An 18,983-nucleotide genomic window follows, 5' to 3' on the forward strand; every position below is an offset into this window, starting at 1 on the left:
CAATGGAGTTGCCAGGATTCTTGTCCTTGAAGACTCTGATTATTGCCATCCCATAAAATATTATGTGATTTTCTAATGGTCCGTAAAGATATACTGGGTGGGACCCAGTCATCAGTATTTTTTAATTCTGCAGATGACTTCAATGTATAGCCAATGTTGAGAATGTATTGCTCTAGTGCCTATTTATGACTGGGCTGCAGGAGTATGTGAGAACTCTGAAACAGAATATGAAAAGGTTTGTGTATTCCCATGTGCATTTTTGAGTGGAGAAGCTTATTTTAAATTCACAGAAGTGCCTACAGCTTTTTAAAAAAGCCTAAAAACCGCATTTCTGAAGATACGTAGTTTTTTCAAGAAATAGCTTTTAGCAGCCTGTGTTGCTATGTCCAGTCACAACCCAGCATCTTTAACATTTCTGTGCCATGTTGGGAGGCAAAATAACAGATGTGTCCTTGCCTTTAAGGATAGGAGAAGGAATGCTTTTCCCCTCATTCTGGTGTGGAGGGACTAATCCATCATTTCTCCGTTATGCAATCGAGACAATGGGGAGAACCTGCAAAAGTGACTCCTGGGCATGTCTCTCTTGCCTCCCTGAACCCATGCTGACCATGGCTGTGAAATCCAGGCATGGCTGTCATGTCCCAGGCCCTCTCTCAAGCCTCTTACAGTGTTCATCAATCTTTAGTTCTATGCCTACTCGTGCATTTTCCCTCCTTACTCAACACCAAGGAAGAAATGAACAGGTTTGCTTTTTGAATAATTCCCTAAGGATCTAGCAATTTCCTGCTCTCTCTTTGCAAGCTTCAACTGGTAGGAGTAAATGGTGTAGTCATGTGGTAGAGAAGCCAATCACCATAATGGTTACAGACTTCTGTCCTTAGGAGCAAATAGTAGAGGAGAGGAATGATGTATTTACAAAAGCATCTCCATGTGCATTTTCTAATAAGTGAAAAAAGGATTGAATAGAATATTACCATTTGGTAACACATTAAATTAATGAGTGAAGACATGGAGCATCTACAGCTGCTAACATCACAAAAAGAGGGAAATCAAAATGATGTGGCTTCTGGTGAAAGAACAGCTCAGCCACCTCTAGTCTTGCCAGTGGAATGAAGCCCAGTCCATTCCTGTTGATTCAGCTGCCAGGGTTTGGAAAGAGAGAGGATGGGGAACATGTTTAACTTCACTAGGAGTGTGCTATAAGCAAGATTCAGAAGCTGGTATATAGCTTACAAGTCAAATGTCTGGGTTCTTCCATAGTCAAATTATAAAGAAAAACAAAGGAATCGAGGAGGAACCCAAAGACTATCAGAGACTTAAAAGACAGGACAAATTTCAAAAAATGGGCAAGGCTCAATTACAATATCCAGGGGTGGTACACACTTAGGTAATAAAATTATAAAGAAGGCTGGGTGTGGTGGCTCACGCCTGTAATCTCAGCACTTTGGGAGGCTGAGGTGGGTGGATCACGAGGTCAGGAGATCGAGACCATTCTGGATAACATGGTGAAACCCCATCTCTACTAAAAATACAAAAAAATTAGCCGGGTGTGGTGGCGAGCACCTGTAGTCCCAGCTACTTGGGAGGCTGAGGTGGGAGAATGGCACGAACCCGGGAGGTGGAGCTTACAGCGAGCCAAGATTGTGCCACTGCACTCCAGCCTGGACAACACAGCGAGACTCCATCTCAAAAACAAAAAGCAAAAAAAACCACAAAACAACAACAACAACAACAACGTAAACAAGAACAAGGAAGTGATAACGATAAAACTCACTAGTTACTTTGTGGGAAAATGAGACGGTTGAGATAAGACGAGATATATGGAAGGTTTCTGTGGTATCTGCCTGAGTTCAGTTTCTTGACCTGGGAGGTAGTTATGAGGATGTTCACCTTAAAATAATATCAAACTATTAAAAATAATAATGTTAAAGAGGCATTTAGAGTTTGAGGCAAAGATGAATTTCTGAACATGATTATATATGCTGCTAGATGTAGAAAAGTCATATTTTTCATGTAAATGACCATCGTTTAATACATGATTTCTAGTAACTTCAGAGTATCACATCATAAGGATATAACACCATTGAGTTAATCCCATCTTTAGGTCGAATTGAATGAATCTTGTTTCAGACTTTTAGAGGTGGAATATCATTGAGATTCCATCAGGATTTTTTTTTTTTTTTTTTGACAGATCTTCATTAGACCTCATCTGTGTTCAGGACACTGTACAGGGTACTACATCAAACTTACATCAGAAACAGTTCTGCTGCCTTAAAATATCCTCACGTTTGTGATGTGATCTCCCTCTAGTGGCGATTGTAAATCAGGCTCAAACGTTAGCCTCATGCTTAAGATAAAAAAGGTTATTGATATCATAAATCATAGAATTTGGGGTTGACAGGTATATTGAGAGTTTATCTTGCTTAGCATTCTGTGAAGAATGCCTTTGAAGGAATAAAACTCAAGATCCAATAAACCTTACCGCATTCAATACAGATCTCCAGAATAATGTATGATCATTACTTAATCCTTTCCTCTTCCTTGGTTCCTAAACACTTAAAATTGTATCTTAACCCAAATCAAAAGTGATACATTCTCCACATATAAGAAAGAGAAAAATTATTCATGTGATGTGTTCTATTAATCATCTTCAATGAAATACATCAATAAAAAGTTAAACCTTGATGGGGTTATAGAGAAAGAAAGAAAGGGAGGGTATGCCCAAGGAAAGAAAGGACTGCATCAAAAATATCTGTAAGTGTACCAGCTGTATAAAATTTTAAGTGTATTAAAGATATCAGGAAAAAAGCATAGAGTTAGAGCTGCATGTGCTGACTTGTAAGATGGTCATGACAAATAAGCAACAAAAGCAAATTGAAGGGTGATAGGAATGGTATGCTTCTGCTTTGGCAAAAGTAAACACAAAGGCGTTGTATGGATAAACGTGAGCAAGGGAAAGGTATGGAACCTTTTGTTGGCTTGCAGGGAAGGTGACAGAAAGGGGAGTGGAAAGATGTTGAACTTTTTCTTTCTGCATCTTTGTAGTGTTTTTATCATTATGAAAAACATGCATTTTAAAATCTTGTAACAAAATATTTAAATGTTACTTCTTGTCTTAGTTCAGACTGCTATAACAAATCATTATTGCTTATAAACAACAGACATTTATTTCTCACAGTTCTGGAGGCGGGAAGTCTGAGATGAGGTTGCTAGCATGGTCAGGGTCTGGTGAGGACCCTCTTCTTGGCTGCAGATGGCCAACTTTTCACTGTATTCTCACACTATGAAAAGAGGGTGAGAGAGATCTCTGTGGTCCCTTTTATAAGTGCACTAATCCCATTCTTGGGGGCTGTACTTATAAATGAATCACCTCCCAAAGGCTCCACCTCCTAATACCACCACATTGGAAGTTAGGATTTCAACATATGAATTTTGAGGGAACACAAACATTTAGTCCATAATGTCCAACCCCTCCCTCACAAATCACAGGAAAGGGTAAAGTGAACCGACCAACCCGAAACCTCTTCTGTCTACTCTTCTCTCCGCTCTGACTCATCCTCAAGGTTGTGCCAACCTTGCAGTGTTGTGTCCTCTTCAGGAAACTGAGAGTCATATTACACTTCATCCGTCTTTTTTTCTTATCCAGCCAATGTCAGCCTCCTTATAAATATAATATCTGTGATACCCTCAGTTTCTTTTTTTTTTTTTTTTTTTTTTTGAGACGGAGTCTCACTCTGTGGCCCAGGCTGGAGTGCAGTGGCCGGATCTCAGCTCACTGCAAGCTCCGCCTCCCGGGCTTACACCATTCTCCTGCCTCAGCCTCCCAAGTAGCTGGGACTACAGGCGCCCGCCACCTCGCCCGGCTAGTTTTTTTTGTATTTTTTAGTAGAGACGGGGTTTCACTGTGTTAGCCAGGATGGTCTCGATCTCCTGACCTCGTGATCCGCCTGTCTCGGCCTCCCAAAGTGCTGGGATTACAGGCTTCAGATACCCTCAGATTCTTTAAATTAAGAAGTAGTCCTGGAGATGTTTCAGTATTTCAGCCCAGTCCTTATTGTGAATCTACCACTTCTTAGTCAAATAATTAAATTTAATTTGAATAATCACTCTCAATAAGGCATGGGGTCTTTGGTCTGCCTGGGCGAATTTTACCAGGACACTTACTTGCTTGCCTCTCCCCTCAGGGAATGTGGCACATCTACTGCAAACAGAGAGAGAGCTGGGAGCCTCTCAGCTATATTCTCCCAAAGCTGCACAAACCACATTTATCCTTGGAGGGAGTGTTAGTCTGTTTTCACACTGCTGATAAAGACGTACCCAAGACTGGGCAATTTACAAAAGAAAGAGGTTTAATGGACTTAGTCCCACATGGCTAGGGAGGCCTCACAATCATGGTGGAAGGTAAAAGCCACGTCTCACTTGGTGGCAGATAAGAGAAGAATGAGAGCCAAGTGAAAGGGGAAACCGCTTATAAAATCATCAGGTTTTGTGAGACTTATTCACTTCCATGACAACAGTATGGGGGAAACCGCCCCCATGATACAGTGATCTCCCACTGGGTGCCTCCCACAACACGTGGGGATTATGGGAGCTATAATTCAAGATGAGATTTGGGTGGGACACAGTCAGACCATATCAGAGGGCTTCCCAGGTCACTCTTGCTCTACCTTTTCCCTTTGGACTTCTACCATTTTGTTCAATATGTCTGTCTTAGTATGTTCAGGCTGCTACAATAAAATGTCATGGATTGGGTGGCTTAAACAACAAACATTTATTTCTCACAGTTCTGAAGGCTGGAAGTGCAGGATCAGGATGCTGGCAGACTTGGTCTCTGGTAACAGGCTGCTTCCTGGTTTGCAGACAGTTGCCCTCTTGCATTTCCTCACATGGCTGAGAGTGAGAGCTTTAGTCTCTTCTCCTTCTTATAAGGACTTTAATCCCATATAAATGCCACCCTCATCTAGACCTCATCAAAACCTCATCACCTCCCAAAGGCCCCACCTCCAAATACTATCACATTGCAGGTTAGAGTTTCAGCATATGAATGGGGGATACACAAATGTTCAGTTCATGCAAACTCTGTCCTAGCCTGTTCACATTCTACTATAGCTACCAGCACATGCGTCCTTTTTCCTATCGGGATTGTGGAGTTTCTCAGTGGCAGAGACAATATTTCTCATTACTCTTACAGTTACAGTGCCTAGGATAGTCCGTGATACATTTTCGTCCCTTCATTCTGGCACTGTGCTAGGTGTAGACTTTGAGATCAAGAGATAAAGTCTCATTTCACAAAAATCTCAGGATTCTGTGGGGGAGGCAAGTAAGTAAATAAAGAATATGGCAGAATGCAATGAGCATATGGTGGGTATGTGCCTATGATGCTATTGCACTCAGAAGAGACTCATTCTGGAAGTAGTAATGGGAAGAGTGGTTGGCTAGGAAGGTTTCCTGGAAGAGATATTTGTGCTGAGTCTTCCAGCAGCTTGGTGGGGAAGATGGGAAAGGGTTAATCCAGGCAGCAGGTGCTGTATGCACCTGGCAGCTAGAACCATGATCACCTTTGGGGACATAATTATGAACATTATGAACATGTTATAAAAAAGGAGTTAAGAGAGGAGCAAACAGAGTGCATAAAGATACGTGATTCTTAAAATATCTGGTGTCATAAGGGAATAGATTTTATTACAGCAGAGATACTGTTGATTGGATAATCACAGGCAATGAAGCTGAAAAGTCAGGCTAGAGTTGAAGTATAAAATAGCCTCAGATTTCAAGCTAAGGGATTTGGATATTGTCTCATTAGCAAGAAGTATCCAACAGATCTGAGCCTCCTCTTGCCCTGAAATCTTGTAGCCTTATATTTAAGCACATTGATCAACAATAAAACATATAGACAGAAGTTATCTAATTGCCTATTTAGTCAAATTCATTAATTAGTTTAGTGACAGTGAACATGATGGGGCTATCCTATTTTAGTAGTAATGAGTAAATCAGAAGAAGAAGATGAATTGGAGTCAATAAAAGGAATGATGAAAAAGAGTCATCTTTATATAAGATGAGCCAAGGGAAAAAATAAGGAAGGACTTTCTAAAGCATGATATCGTCACAGTGTTAGCAACTACATATGCAGAAATGAATCTTAGTTGCCAGGGCACTTCACTAATCAACTTACTTATTTTCAATACCCATAAAAAATGTTGTATACTACTGGCATTCTAGTCTTAGCTACTCAAAGAAAGAATAAAATAGACTTCAAATTTGTAAAACTTACAGAAGTTGTTTTTATATATGCAATTTAAAAATATTTGCGTGTATGTTTCTTTGTTAGGTCAATGTGAACCAATTACATTGGAACTCTGCATGAATTTGCCCTACAACAGTACAAGTTATCCAAATTACCTTGGCCACAGGACTCAAAAGGAAGCATCCATCAGCTGGGAGTCTTCTCTTTTCCCTGCACTTGTTCAAACCAACTGTTATAAATACCTCATGTTCTTTGCTTGCACCATTTTGGTACCAAAGTGTGATGTGAATACAGGCCAGCATATCCCCCCTTGCAGGTAATATGATGGGATCTCCCCCAGTCCCTTATTTTGCCTCAGAGAAAACCAAGGGGTGAAGACTTAGTTGAATTTGGACAAAGTAAATTTCCCTGAGGAGCTCTGCATTTAACAAATACCTCATATTTAACAAGTAAGACAAAGAAGTATAAGTTGTAAAATGAATATTTGAGTCAGAATTCATTAACAAAGTACCAAACAAGAGAGATATGAACATCCTTTGATGATAGTTTATATGTTTTAGTCAAATAAATTCAGAGGTATTTCATTCTGTTGTATTAAAAAGTATTTTTAAAAAAACTATGTTAGTAGAAAAGGGATATATCTGCCTCTTTTTCTGGCAACATTGATGTATTTAAAACGCTGCACTCTGACAGCACTTGTTAGAGATATGACACAAGACATTGTGCCAGCCTCACAGATTGGACAGGGATGGACATTGCTGACATTTCTCTGCCTGTTTGAATGAAATAAGATGCACTATTTCAAGAGTGCAGCTTGGACTTTGAATATGAGTGATATTCTGGTATCAAGACTATTGTTCCAGAGTCCATATTTGAGTTAAAATCTCGACCCTTCTCTAGTTTCTGGGTAGCCCTTAGACAGATTCCTGAGTCTCTCTCAGCCTCAGTTCCTTTACATGTACAATAAAGGATAGTAATGGTTGTTGGGTTGTATTGTTCTGAGATCAAATGAATGTAAAGGGCTTCTGATTCATTGTAGTGATCCCTGAATGGACAATAGCTATGATGATAGCACAGGAACACAATAGCTTCTTGGCAGTCTGTCCCTTTGCTGTGCCATGTGTTAGGCATTGTAGTTAGAGGGTTTGCATATACAAGATGACTCTCAGAAGTGAGTTACTACTCTCTTCAGTGCTGTTTTCCCTCAAGGGGTGGGTATACAAATGTGCTGGCCTAAATGTGAGCAGCAACTGCAGAAACCATATGTTGGGATCAGAAGTTATATAGAGTTTTTTTTTTTTTTTTTTTAAAGCAGTACTATTAATATAGTGGACAGAAGAGAAAACAATAAATTATATGCTGAATACCAAATGGATGACAAAGTAATGGCATCTATAGAGACAGGACAGGAAATAATAAAATTTCAAAATCACTTGGGGGACTGAACAAATTATACCAATAGATAAAATAAAAGTAAATGTTAGCTGGTGTAGAAATAATTCTGAAAATTTCTGCTAAGTACTTTAAAAAGTATCTCTAATAAAACATCTACCAATTTTATGTTAAAAAGCTGTTTCTAAATCTTCACTTTTGCTAAGCAAGGTCAGTGATAGTGAATAATTTCCTATTAATAGTGCTTAACAATTTCTGGCATTTGACTTTCTTTTCATATGTAGATAAAAATTTCCCTAAAGCAGCACTTTCTGCTGTAAATGTAAATGTGAATTTATATCCAGATATAATTTATAATTTCAGGGCTTAAGTTCCATATTAAAATGCCTAAGACAAGCATGATCATGAAGTGTTGTTCAATCAAAATTTTGGTAAATTTCTTTTAGATAACTTTATTTCTTTTTTTCAGGTTCACCCATACATCTTTCATTTTCAGCGTCTATCACTGTGAATTTTATATTTTGATATTTGTTTATAAGAAATTTTTGAATAATATGCTAATAAACTCATAAAGTGATACGTAGTTGCTTTTGCCTGGTTTTGCTAGGTCTGTTTATTAATTTTAACATTGAATATTTTAGCTATGAGACTGAAAAATCTAACATTATCGAGTCCTTACAATGGGCTAAATACTTGAGGATCGTTACGAGTATACTCAAAATAACCTTTTGAGTGAGGTGTGTGTCGTCAGAGGTGCTGCTTACGGCTGAGCACTACAAGGACTATGATAAGAACAGCGCTCCCTGGAGTTGTGCTGCTGCATATTGTAATTTCCATTTTACGGAAAAAAATAGGAAGTGGTAGAGTCAGGCACTATACAGTCTTCTGTATAAATATGACTAATTTAAAATAGCCACAATTGAGTTACATACAGTTTTTATAAATTTGCAACAAAGCTAGTTAGTTCAACAGACAGTTATCAACTATTGAACTTTCCATCTTTCCTGATCTAACATAGGAATACCACGGCTTTATCTTTACCCCAAATTCCTAGTGTTGAGTTATGCTGAGCTTTGTCCAGACTGAAACCTAGAAAGAATTTTCTGTGAAACTTCCTCATTTGATTGTTACACTTTCTCTACCAGTTTTGGGCAAGACTGGAGCTGGCCTTTCTGGAAGATCTGTCTCCCATTTTACCTTAAAAATGAGAACTTGGTTGAATTAACGTACAAAGTTTGAAACTTTTGAGACGTAAGCATGCATTTGAGTCCATTAAGAGAGTATTGGCCTGGGAACTTACTTTGGTTAGATTTTTTTTTTAAACTATGTAACTAATTTCTTAGTACTATATTGAGACAAAAATCATAATTTTTTCCATACGAAGTAAAAACAGAAGTAAAGAAATCTTCTGTGAGGCACGCTGATACCTTAACCTAAAAATATTCTGGGGACAAAAGACATAACACCCCTGAAAGTGCATGATACAATAGTTAGTATATCATTTCTTTAAAAGAAAAAACAAACACTTTAACTGACTCGAGCTCAACATAAGTGGGTTTGGGAGGAGTCCTAAGTTTTTCAAAAATATTGATGGAAGCTGAAGTAAGGGAGGCAATGCCTTAGACAAGCTAGGGTGGCACATGAGATGGCTCACAGGGCTGGTCTGCAGGGGGAGATCTTTGAGGATGAGGTTGATGAATAGATTCAATGACTTTGGTGGCAAACTATCCAAAGTGATGTTGGAGACTTCCCTGTTTGGAACAAAAGGCTGGAGAATGTGTCTGCTTCAAAGACACAAGAGAGAATGAGAAAGGAAATGTGGAGAAGGGAGTCTGTGTCCTGGAAACATCTTTAGACCTATTTCTGCAATAAAATTTCTTCTGGTGAAAGTGTGATACTGGAATGTATACTCTTTACAGAGATATTACTTGTTTTGATTTCCCAAACACCTATCATATATATGTGCATCTTTTATATCCACACATCCACTATACATGCCACACACACAGAATTTAAAACTTGACATAAATTCATAACGTCTGTCTCAGATGGAGCTAATTCTGTTTCTAATGTTTTGTTTTTCTTGTTCATCTAGAGCATTGTGTGAGCATTCCAAAGAACGCTGTGAGTCTGTTCTTGGGATTGTGGGCCTACAGTGGCCTGAACACACAGATTGCAGTCAATTTCCAGAGGAAAATTCAGACAATCAAACCTGCCTGATGCCTGATGAATATGTGGAAGGTTAATTTTAAAATTAATTACAGCGGGGCATTTAACATGGATGAACATGTTAGCTACCTTTTCAACTTCTTCTATTTGTGATTTATTGTTTGTTTGTTTTCTATTTAGTGGCCAATCAGGCTGCTTAGGTGAGTGAATTTGTGAACTTGATTGCATTGAAGAATTCGACACTCGTCTGTTAGATATTGCATTCATTTTAGAAATGAAGTCATTTGCTATTTCTATTCTTTTATTTTTGTGGGTACATAGCAGGTGTATATATGTATGGGGTACCTAAAATATTTTGATACAGACATACAATGCATAATAATCACATCAGGTAAATGGGGTATCCGTCACCCCAAACATTTATCCTTTCGTTGTGTTACAAACAATCCAGTTATACTCTTTTAGTTATTTTTAAACATACAACAAATTATTGTTGACTCTAGTCACTCTCTTGTGCTGTCAAATACTAGATCTTATTCATTCTATCTAACTATATTTCTGTACCAATTAACCAACCCTGCTTTCCCCAACACTACCCTTCGCAGACACGGGCAACCATTGCTCTACTTTCTATCACCATGACTTCAATTGTTTTAATTTTCAGCTCCCACAAATAAGTGAGAACATAAGAAGTTTGTATTTCTGTGCCTGGCTTATTTCATGTAACGCAATGACGTCTTCTTTCATCCATGTTGTTGCAAACGACAGGCTCTCATTCTTTTTTAAGGCTGAATCATACTCCATTGCGTATATGTTTCTTTATCCATTCATCTTTTCATGGACACTTAGGTTGCTTCCAAATCTTGGCTACTGTGAATAGTGCTGCAACAAACATGGGAGCGCAGATATCTCTTCTATATACTGGTTTCCTTTCTTTTAGGTATATACCTAGCAGTGGGATTGCTGGGTCATATAGTAGGTCTACTTTTAGTTTTTTGAGAAGCCTCCAAATTGTTCTCCCTAAGAGTTGTACTAATTTGAATTCTCACCAATAGTGGGTGAGGATCCCCTTTTCTTGACATCCTTGCTAGCATTTGTTATTGTCTGTCTTTTGGATATAAGAGATTTTAATTTGGGTGAGATGATATCTCATTGTAGTTTTGATTTGCATTTATCTGATAGTGATGTTGAGCACCTTTTCATATACCTGTTTGTCATTTGTATGTCTTCTTTTGAGATATGTTTATTCAGATCTTTTGTCCATTTAAAAATCAGATTACTAGTCTTTTTCTCTATAGAGTTGTTTGAGCATTTTATATATTCTGGTTATTAATCCCTTATCGTATAGATATTTTGCAAATATTTTCTCCCATTCTGTGGGTTGTCTCTTTACTTTTCTTTGCTTTGCAGAAGCTTTTATCTTTAATCCCATTTGTCCATTTTTGCTTTGGTTGTCTGTGTTCATATAATATCACATAAGAAATTTTGTGCAGTCCAGTGTACTGGAAAGTTTCCCCAATGTTTTCTTCTAGTAGTTTCATAGTTTGAAGTCATAGGTTTAAGTCTTTATTCATTTTGACTTGATTTTTGTATATGGCAAGAGATTGGGGTCTAATCTCATTCTTCTGCATATGAATATCCAGTTTTCTCAGCACCATTCATTGAAGAGACTGTCATTTCCCTAGTGTATGTTCTTGAAAGCTTTGTTGAAAATGAATTCGCTGTAGATGTATGTGTTCTTTTCTCAGTTTTTTCTTCTGTTCCCTTGACCTATGTGTCTGTTTTTATGCTAGTACCATTCTGTTTTGGCTATTATAGCTCTGTAGTATAATTTGAAGTCAGGTAAAGTGATTCCTCTAGTTCTTTTTGCTCAGGATATCTTTGGCTATTCTGAGTCTTTTGTGGTTCCATATGAAGTTTAGGACTTTTTTCCTATTTCTGTGAAGAACGTCATTGGTATTTTAATAAGGATTATATTTAATCTATAGATTGCTTTACATAGTGATATAGTTTGGATATTTGTCCCTGCATGTTGAGATGTAATCCCCATTGTTGGAGGTGGGGCCTGATGGGAAGTGTTTGGATGATGGGGGCAGATCCCTAGTGATTGGTTTGGGTCATCTCCTTAGTGACAAATGAACTCTTGCTCTGCATTCACATGAGATCTAGTCATTTAAAAGTGTAACAATACCTCTTCCCCTACTCTCTCTCTTGCTCCTTCTTTACCATGTGATGTGCCTGCTCCCCTTTTGCTTTTCATTGTGACTGTAAGCTTCTTGGGGCCGTCATAGAAGCTGAGCAGATGTCTTCACCATGGTTCCTGTAAAGGCTGCAGAACCATGAGTCAATTAAACCTCTTTTCTTTATAAATTACCCAGTCTCAGATATTTCTTTATAGCAACACAAGAATGGCCTCACACAGAAAATTGGTACTAGAAGTTCAGCATTGCTATAAAGATACCTGAAAATGTGGAAGCAGCTTTGGAACAGGGTCATAGTCAGAGGTTGGAAGAGTTTGGAGAGCTCAAAAGAAGGCAGGAAGATGAGGGAAAGTTTGAAACTTCTTAGAAATTGGTTAAGTGATTGTGACCAAATTTCTGATAGTGATATGGATAGTGAAGGCCAGGCTGATGAGATCTCAAATGGAAATGTGTAACTAATTGGGAACAGGAGCAAAGGTTCACCCATGTCATATGTTAGAAAAGAGCTTGGCTGCATTCTGTTCATGCCCTAAGGATGTGTTGAAGTTGGAACTTGAGAGTGAAAATTTAGGGTACCTGATGAAAGAAATTTCTAAGCAACAAAGTGTTCAAGACATAGGCTGGCTGCTTCTAACAGCCTGAGCTCAGATACAGGAGCAAAGAAATAACTTAAAGTTGAAACTTATAGTTAAAAGGGAAGCAGAGCATAAAAGTGTGGAAAATTTGCAGCCTACCTATGTAGTAAAGAAACAAAAAGCTTTTTCAGTAGGGGAATTCAAGCAGGCTGAATTGCTAAAGAAATTTGTATAACCAAAAGGGAGCAAAGAGCTAATAACTAAGACAATGGGAAAAATGCCTTGAAGGCATTTCAGAGATCTCCCAGGCAGCCCCTCCCATCACAGGCCTTAAAGCCAGGAGGACTGAATGGTTTTATGGGCCAGGCCCAGGTCCTCACTGCCGTTTGCAGCCTTGGAACACTGCTCCCTGCATCCAGGCCACTCTACCTTTAGCCATGGCGCAAAGAAGCCCATGTACAGGTCAGGCTGCCACTTTGGAGAATGGAAGCTGTAAGCCTGTTGGCTTCTATATGAGGTTAAGCCTGAAGCTGCACAGAGAGCAAAAGTGCATGAGGCTTGGTAGCTTCTGCCTGGATTTCAGAGGATGTATGAGAAAGCCTGGGTGCCCAGGCAGCAGCATGCTGCAGGGGTGGAGCCCCCACAAAGGACATCTGTCAGAGCAGTGCAGAGGGGAAACATGGGGCTGGCGTGCCGCACAGAGTCCTCAGTGGTCACTGCTTCATGGAGCTGTGCGAAGTAGGCTTCTGCACTCCAGACTCCAGAATGGTAGATCCACTGGCAGCTTACACCCTTTGCTTGGAAAAGCTGTTGGCACTCAACAACCTGTGAAAGTAGCCATGGGGACTGAATCCTGGAAAGCCACAGGTGCAGAACTGCTCAAGGCCTTAGGAGCCCACCCCTGTACCAGTGTGCCATGGATGCAGGATATGTAGTCAAAGGAGATTATTTTGGAGCTTTAAGATTTAATGACTGCCCTGCTGGGTTTTGGGCTTGCATGGGGCCTGTAGCCCCTTTCTTTTAGCCAATTTCTTCCTTTTGAAATAGGAATGTTTACCCAATGCCTGTACAGCCATTGTATCTTTGAAGTAAATACCTTCTTTTGATTTTACAGGCTCATAGGTAGAAGGAACTTATTTTGATTTAGGATAAGGCTTTGAATTTGGGCCCTGGGACTTTTGAGTCAGTGCTGGAATGAGTGAAGACTTTGGCGGAGCTATTGAGAAGGGCTATTGTATTTTGAAATGTGAGAAAGATGTGAGATTTGGGAAGGGGCAGAGCAGAATGATATAGTTTGGATATTTTTCCCCACCCAAACCTCATGTTGAGATGTAATCCCTAGTGTTGGAGGTAGGGTCTGGTGGGAGGTGTTTGGATCATGGGGGCAGATCTTTCACGCATGGCTTGAGCCATCTCTCACTCTGAGTTCACAGGAGATCTAGTCATGGTCCCTACCTGCAACTCTCTCTTTCTCTCTTGTTGCTGCTTTTGCCATGTGACGTTCTTGCTCCTCCTTCACCTTCTGCCATGATTGTAAGCTTCACGAGGCCTGCCTAGAAACCAAGCAGACTCTAGGCTTCCTCTAAAGCCTGCAGAACCATGAGCCAAATAAACCTCTTTATAAATTATGTGGTATCTAGTATTTCTTTATAACAATGCAAGAATGGCCTAATACACATAATATGGAAAGTTTAACAATATTGATTCTTCCAATCCATGAACATGGACTATCTTTCCATTTTTTATGTCCTCTTTAATTTGTTTCATCAGTGTTTTATGGTTTTTATCACAGAGACCTTTCACTTCTTTGGTTAAGTTAATTTCCAGGTTTTTTTTTTTTGTGGTTTTTGTAAATGAGATTACTTTATTGGTTTCTCTTTCAGATTTTTTGCTGTTGGCATATAGAAATGCTACTGATTTTTGTATATTGATTTTGTATCTTGCAACTTTACTGAATTTCTTTATCAGTTCTATAGCTTTTTGGTGGAGTTTTTAGGTTTTTCCAAATATAAGATCCAAATATAAGATCATATCATTTGCAATCAAGAATAATTTGACTTCTTCATTTCCAATTTGGATGCCCTTTATTTCTTTCTCTTTTATGACTGCTTCAGCTAGGACTTCTATTACTATGTTGAATAACAGTGGTGACAGTGGGTATCCTTGTCATGTTCTGGATCTTAGAGATAAGGCTTTCTGTTTTTCCCCGTTTAGTTTGATACTAACTGTGGGTCTGTCAAAAATGGCTTTTATTTTGCTGAGGTATGTTCCTTCTTACCCAGTTTTTTGAGGGATTTTTTTTCAGGAAGGGATGTTGAATTTTTTCAAATGCATCAACTGAAATGATCCTATGCTTTTTGTCCTTTGTTCTGTTGATATGATGTATCACATTGATTGATTTCCATATGTTATATCATCTTTGCATCACTCCTGTAAATCCTAAATGGTCACCAGGAGCAGTGGCTCATGCCTGTCATGCCACCACTTTGGGAGGCTGAGGTGAGTGGATCACCTGAGGTCGGGAGCTCAAGATCAGCCTGGCCAACATGGTAAAAACCTGTCTCTACTAAAAATACAAAAATTAACTGGGAATGTTGGTGGGCTCCTGTAATCCCAGCTACTTAGAAGGCTGAGGCATGAGAATTGCTTGAACCTGGGAGGCAGAGGCTGCAGTGAGCCAAGATCATGCCACTGCACTTCAGCCTGGGCGATAGGAGCAAAACCATCTCAAGAAAACAAACAAACAAACAAACAAACAAACAAAACCATATCCTAAATGGTCATGATGAATGACCTTTCAATGTGTTGTTGAATTCAGTTTGCTGGTATTTTCTTGAGGACTTTTACGTCAATGTTCATCAAGGAGATTGGCTTGTAGTTTTCTTTTTCTGATGTGTCTTTGTCTAGCTTTGGTATCAGGGTAATACTGGCTTCATAGAATGAATTTGGATGTATTCCCTCCTCTATTTTTTGGAATAGTTTAAGCAGAGTTGGTACTAGTTCTTTAAATATTTGGCAAAGTTCAGCAGTGAAGCCATTGGGTACAGGCCTTTTTTTTCCCCCCGCTGAAAGACTTTTAATTATTACTTAAATAGCATTACTTGTTATTGTCCTGTTCAGATTTTGGATTTCTTCATGGTTCAATCTTAGTAGGTTGTATATTTCTAGGAATATATTCATCTCTCATAGGTTTTCCAATTTATTGGTATATAGTTGCTCATAGTAGCCTCTAATGATCCTTTGAATTTCTGCAGTATTGGCACCCAAGCCACAAGTCAAAGTTCTTCTCACTCTTCTGCTTCCCACAAACAGGTAATGGAAGAATGGTAGTGGTCTCTCCTCATGATCACTACAACCCCAGATCCATAACAAGTACTACCATATCACAAGAGTTCACTCAAGGCCCAAGGGTTCTTCAGTCAGCCTGTGGTGAATGCTGCCAGGCCTGGGACTCTCATTTCAGGACAGTGGGCTCGCCTCTGACTCAGGGCACATCCAAAAATGTCATCCAAGAGCCAGGGCTTAGAATTAGGGACCCCAAGAGTTCACTTGATGTTCTACCCTGCTGTGGCCGAGCCTGGTACCTAAGCTGCAAGACAAAATCCATTTTACCCTTCCCTCTCCTGTTCTCAAGCAGGAGTTTCTCCCTGTAGCCATCACAGCTGGGAATGTGCTCAGTCATACCTGAAGTCAGCACATTTCAGAGTCTCACCGAAGGCTCACAACAAGTACTGCCTGAGTACTGCTGCTGATAATTCAGGGCCCAAGGGCTCTTTAGTCAGCTGGTAACTAATCTTGCCAGGACTGGGTCCTTTTCTTCAAGGCAGTGGGTTCCCTTTTGGTCGAAGATAGGTCTAAAAATGTTGTCTGGAAGCTAGGGCCTGGAATGGGGGCCTTAGGACAGGACTCTGCCTGATGCCCTATTCTACTGTGGCTAAGCTGATATCCAAGTTGCAAGACAAAGTCCCCTTTACTCTCCCCTACCCTGTCCTCAAGCATAAGAAAGGAGTCTCTTTCTGAGCTGCGAGCTGTGCCTGCCTGGGGTTGGGAAAGGGGTGGCACAAGCACTATCTTGGCCACTCTGCGGCATGCACTAGGTTGCATGCCCCTAAGTCCACTGTCTCCAAGCCCAGCACAGCATCAGGACTTGCCCAAGAATTGCAGTCCTTGTGGGCTAGACTGCCTTTCAAATTTATTAAGGACCCCCAAACACTTTAGCCTGTGGTGGTAAGGCTTGCCAGAACTTAAGTTCTGACCACTGGGATGGGTGATTCCCCTTTGGCTGAGGTTGGTCTAAATGCTCCCTCTATGCATGGGCACTGGCTGAGCTCTGCCTGGTATTGCTTTCTGCTGTGACAGGACATCACTGAGTTCCAATGCAAAGTCCCACAATCGCTCCACAAGTACACAGATTCTCTGTGCTACGCAGCTCTTGCTGGGGAATGGGGGAAGGGTAGTGTTGGTGATTCAAAATTGTCTTTCCTACCCTTTTCAGTGCCTTTTTCAGTTATCTGAATTTAAAACCAGGTACTATGATTGCTCATATGAATTTTAGTTCTTATGAAGGTGCTTTTTTGTGTGGATGTTGTTCAGGTTGGTGTTCCCGCATAAAGGACACTTAGTAGAGGCTTCTCTTTGGCCATCTTGCTCCATCTTTCCCTCAAAAAAATCATTTTAAAATTAAAAGTAATGAACTCAGAGATGAGTTTAATTAGTACTCCAGGTGTTTCTTAAACTGTACTTTACTCACAGAGCCCATTATGTATGGATGCTTTTATACTAGGGATTCTGAAGGCAAAGGTGAACATTAAACCTTGGTTCCTTCAAGTAAAAAACATTTGGGGACCATGGCAACATAGGATCGTTAAGTACAGAAATGGAATTGTGGGCCAGGTGGAAAGATGGGGGCGTGGAAATGATTTTGACACATTGAGAGCTGCTAGGTAGTCAGGAGCACTGACTCCACAAGGCATATCAGGCTCTGGCAATTGTTGGATTGTCCCATTTGGAAAGAGAATTAATCATTGGAATACATAGACGTTAAACTGCATATCTAGAGAGATGAGGCCAAGAATGAAGGAGAAAGATGCTGATTGGTAGGCAGAAGAATGCCAAAGCGAAATGGCTATTTTGCTTTGCAAGAGACCACTCTTATCTTTAGTAAAAGCTCCTTGACAACATCCTACATGTAAATACATAAATTAGCTGATGTTTCCGGGTTTTCAGCCCTTTAACAGTAATATTGTTTTTAATAGAATGCTCACCTAGTCATTTCAAGTGCCGCTCAGGACGGTGTGTTCTGGCTTCCAGAAGATGTGATGGCCAGGCTGACTGTGATGATGACAGTGATGAGGAAAACTGTGGTATGTATTTGCAATGGTACTTTTCTTGAATGTACAGTATTAACTAGAATAGAATAAGAAACTGTGTTAAAAATGTAAACTATTCACTGATAATAGGACTAGGATTGAATGCTAACACCTTTATTTCTTAAATTATTGAACAGTATGGCATATATTCTAAGTCTTTTTCCTAACTCTTGATTTCCTCTAAATTACGCTTCTGTATAACCCTGATACATACAGTACTCCTCCCCCTTATTTGTGGGGATACATTCCAAGACACCCAGTGGATGCCTGAAACCATAGATTGTATGGAACCCCATATATGCAGCACTATGCTTTTTCCTACACACATGTCCCTATGATAGAGTTTAATTTATAAATTAGGCGCAATGAGAGATTAACAACAACAATAATAAAATGGATCAATTATAACAATATACTAAAGTAAAAGTAATGGGAATGTGGTTTCTCTCTCTCTCTCAAAAAATATCTTATTGTACTATGCCAACCTTTTTTTTTTTTTTTTTTTTTTTTTTTTTTTTTTGAGACGGAGTCTCACTCTGTCGCCCAGGCTGGAGTGCAGTGGCCGGATCTCAGCTCACTGCAAGCTCCGCCTCCCGGGTTTATGCCATTCTCTCGCCTCAGCCTCCCGAGTAGCTGGGACTACAGGCGCCCGCCACATCACCCGGCTAATTTTTTGTACTTTTTTAGTAGAGACGGGGTTTCACCATGTTAGCCAGGATGGTCTCGATCTCCTGACCTCGTGATCCACCCGTCTCGGCCTCCCAAAGTGCTGGGATTACAGGCTTGAGCCACCGCGCCCGGCCATGCCAACCTTTTTGGACCATGCTTAACCAGGGACAACTGAAACTGTGGAAACTGAAACTGCAGATAAGGGTGGAGGGGCACTACTATATTTGCAAACACTTATTAAAAGGAGAAGCACCTCACAAATGTAAGGAATTATTTTTATTATTAAATTATAAAGCAGTTGTTATCAGTTTTAAAGTCAGAATAATAGTGTCTTTGCGTACACTTCCCATGTTGCTAAGCAGAC

The 18,983-nt window shown here is 39.8% G+C and overlaps 1 protein-coding gene across 2 annotated transcripts in view; it reads left to right on the plus strand.

The window, feature by feature from the left end:
- Positions 1–18,983, plus strand: part of CORIN (corin, serine peptidase) — a 259,724-nt gene that overhangs the window by 185,205 nt on the left and 55,536 nt on the right. For both annotated transcript variants that reach the window (XM_033214755.1, XM_033214756.1), the window contains 3 exons: positions 6,329–6,560; positions 9,732–9,877; positions 17,837–17,944. In XM_033214755.1, the coding sequence (XP_033070646.1) occupies positions 6,329–6,560; positions 9,732–9,877; positions 17,837–17,944 (486 nt within the window). The remainder of the gene's footprint in view (positions 1–6,328; positions 6,561–9,731; positions 9,878–17,836; positions 17,945–18,983) is intronic.

The sequence above is a fragment of the Trachypithecus francoisi genome, unplaced genomic scaffold, assembly GCF_009764315.1.
Source record: "Trachypithecus francoisi isolate TF-2019V2 unplaced genomic scaffold, Tfra_2.0 Lachesis_group1, whole genome shotgun sequence".
NCBI classification, from domain to species: Eukaryota; Metazoa; Chordata; class Mammalia; order Primates; family Cercopithecidae; genus Trachypithecus; species Trachypithecus francoisi.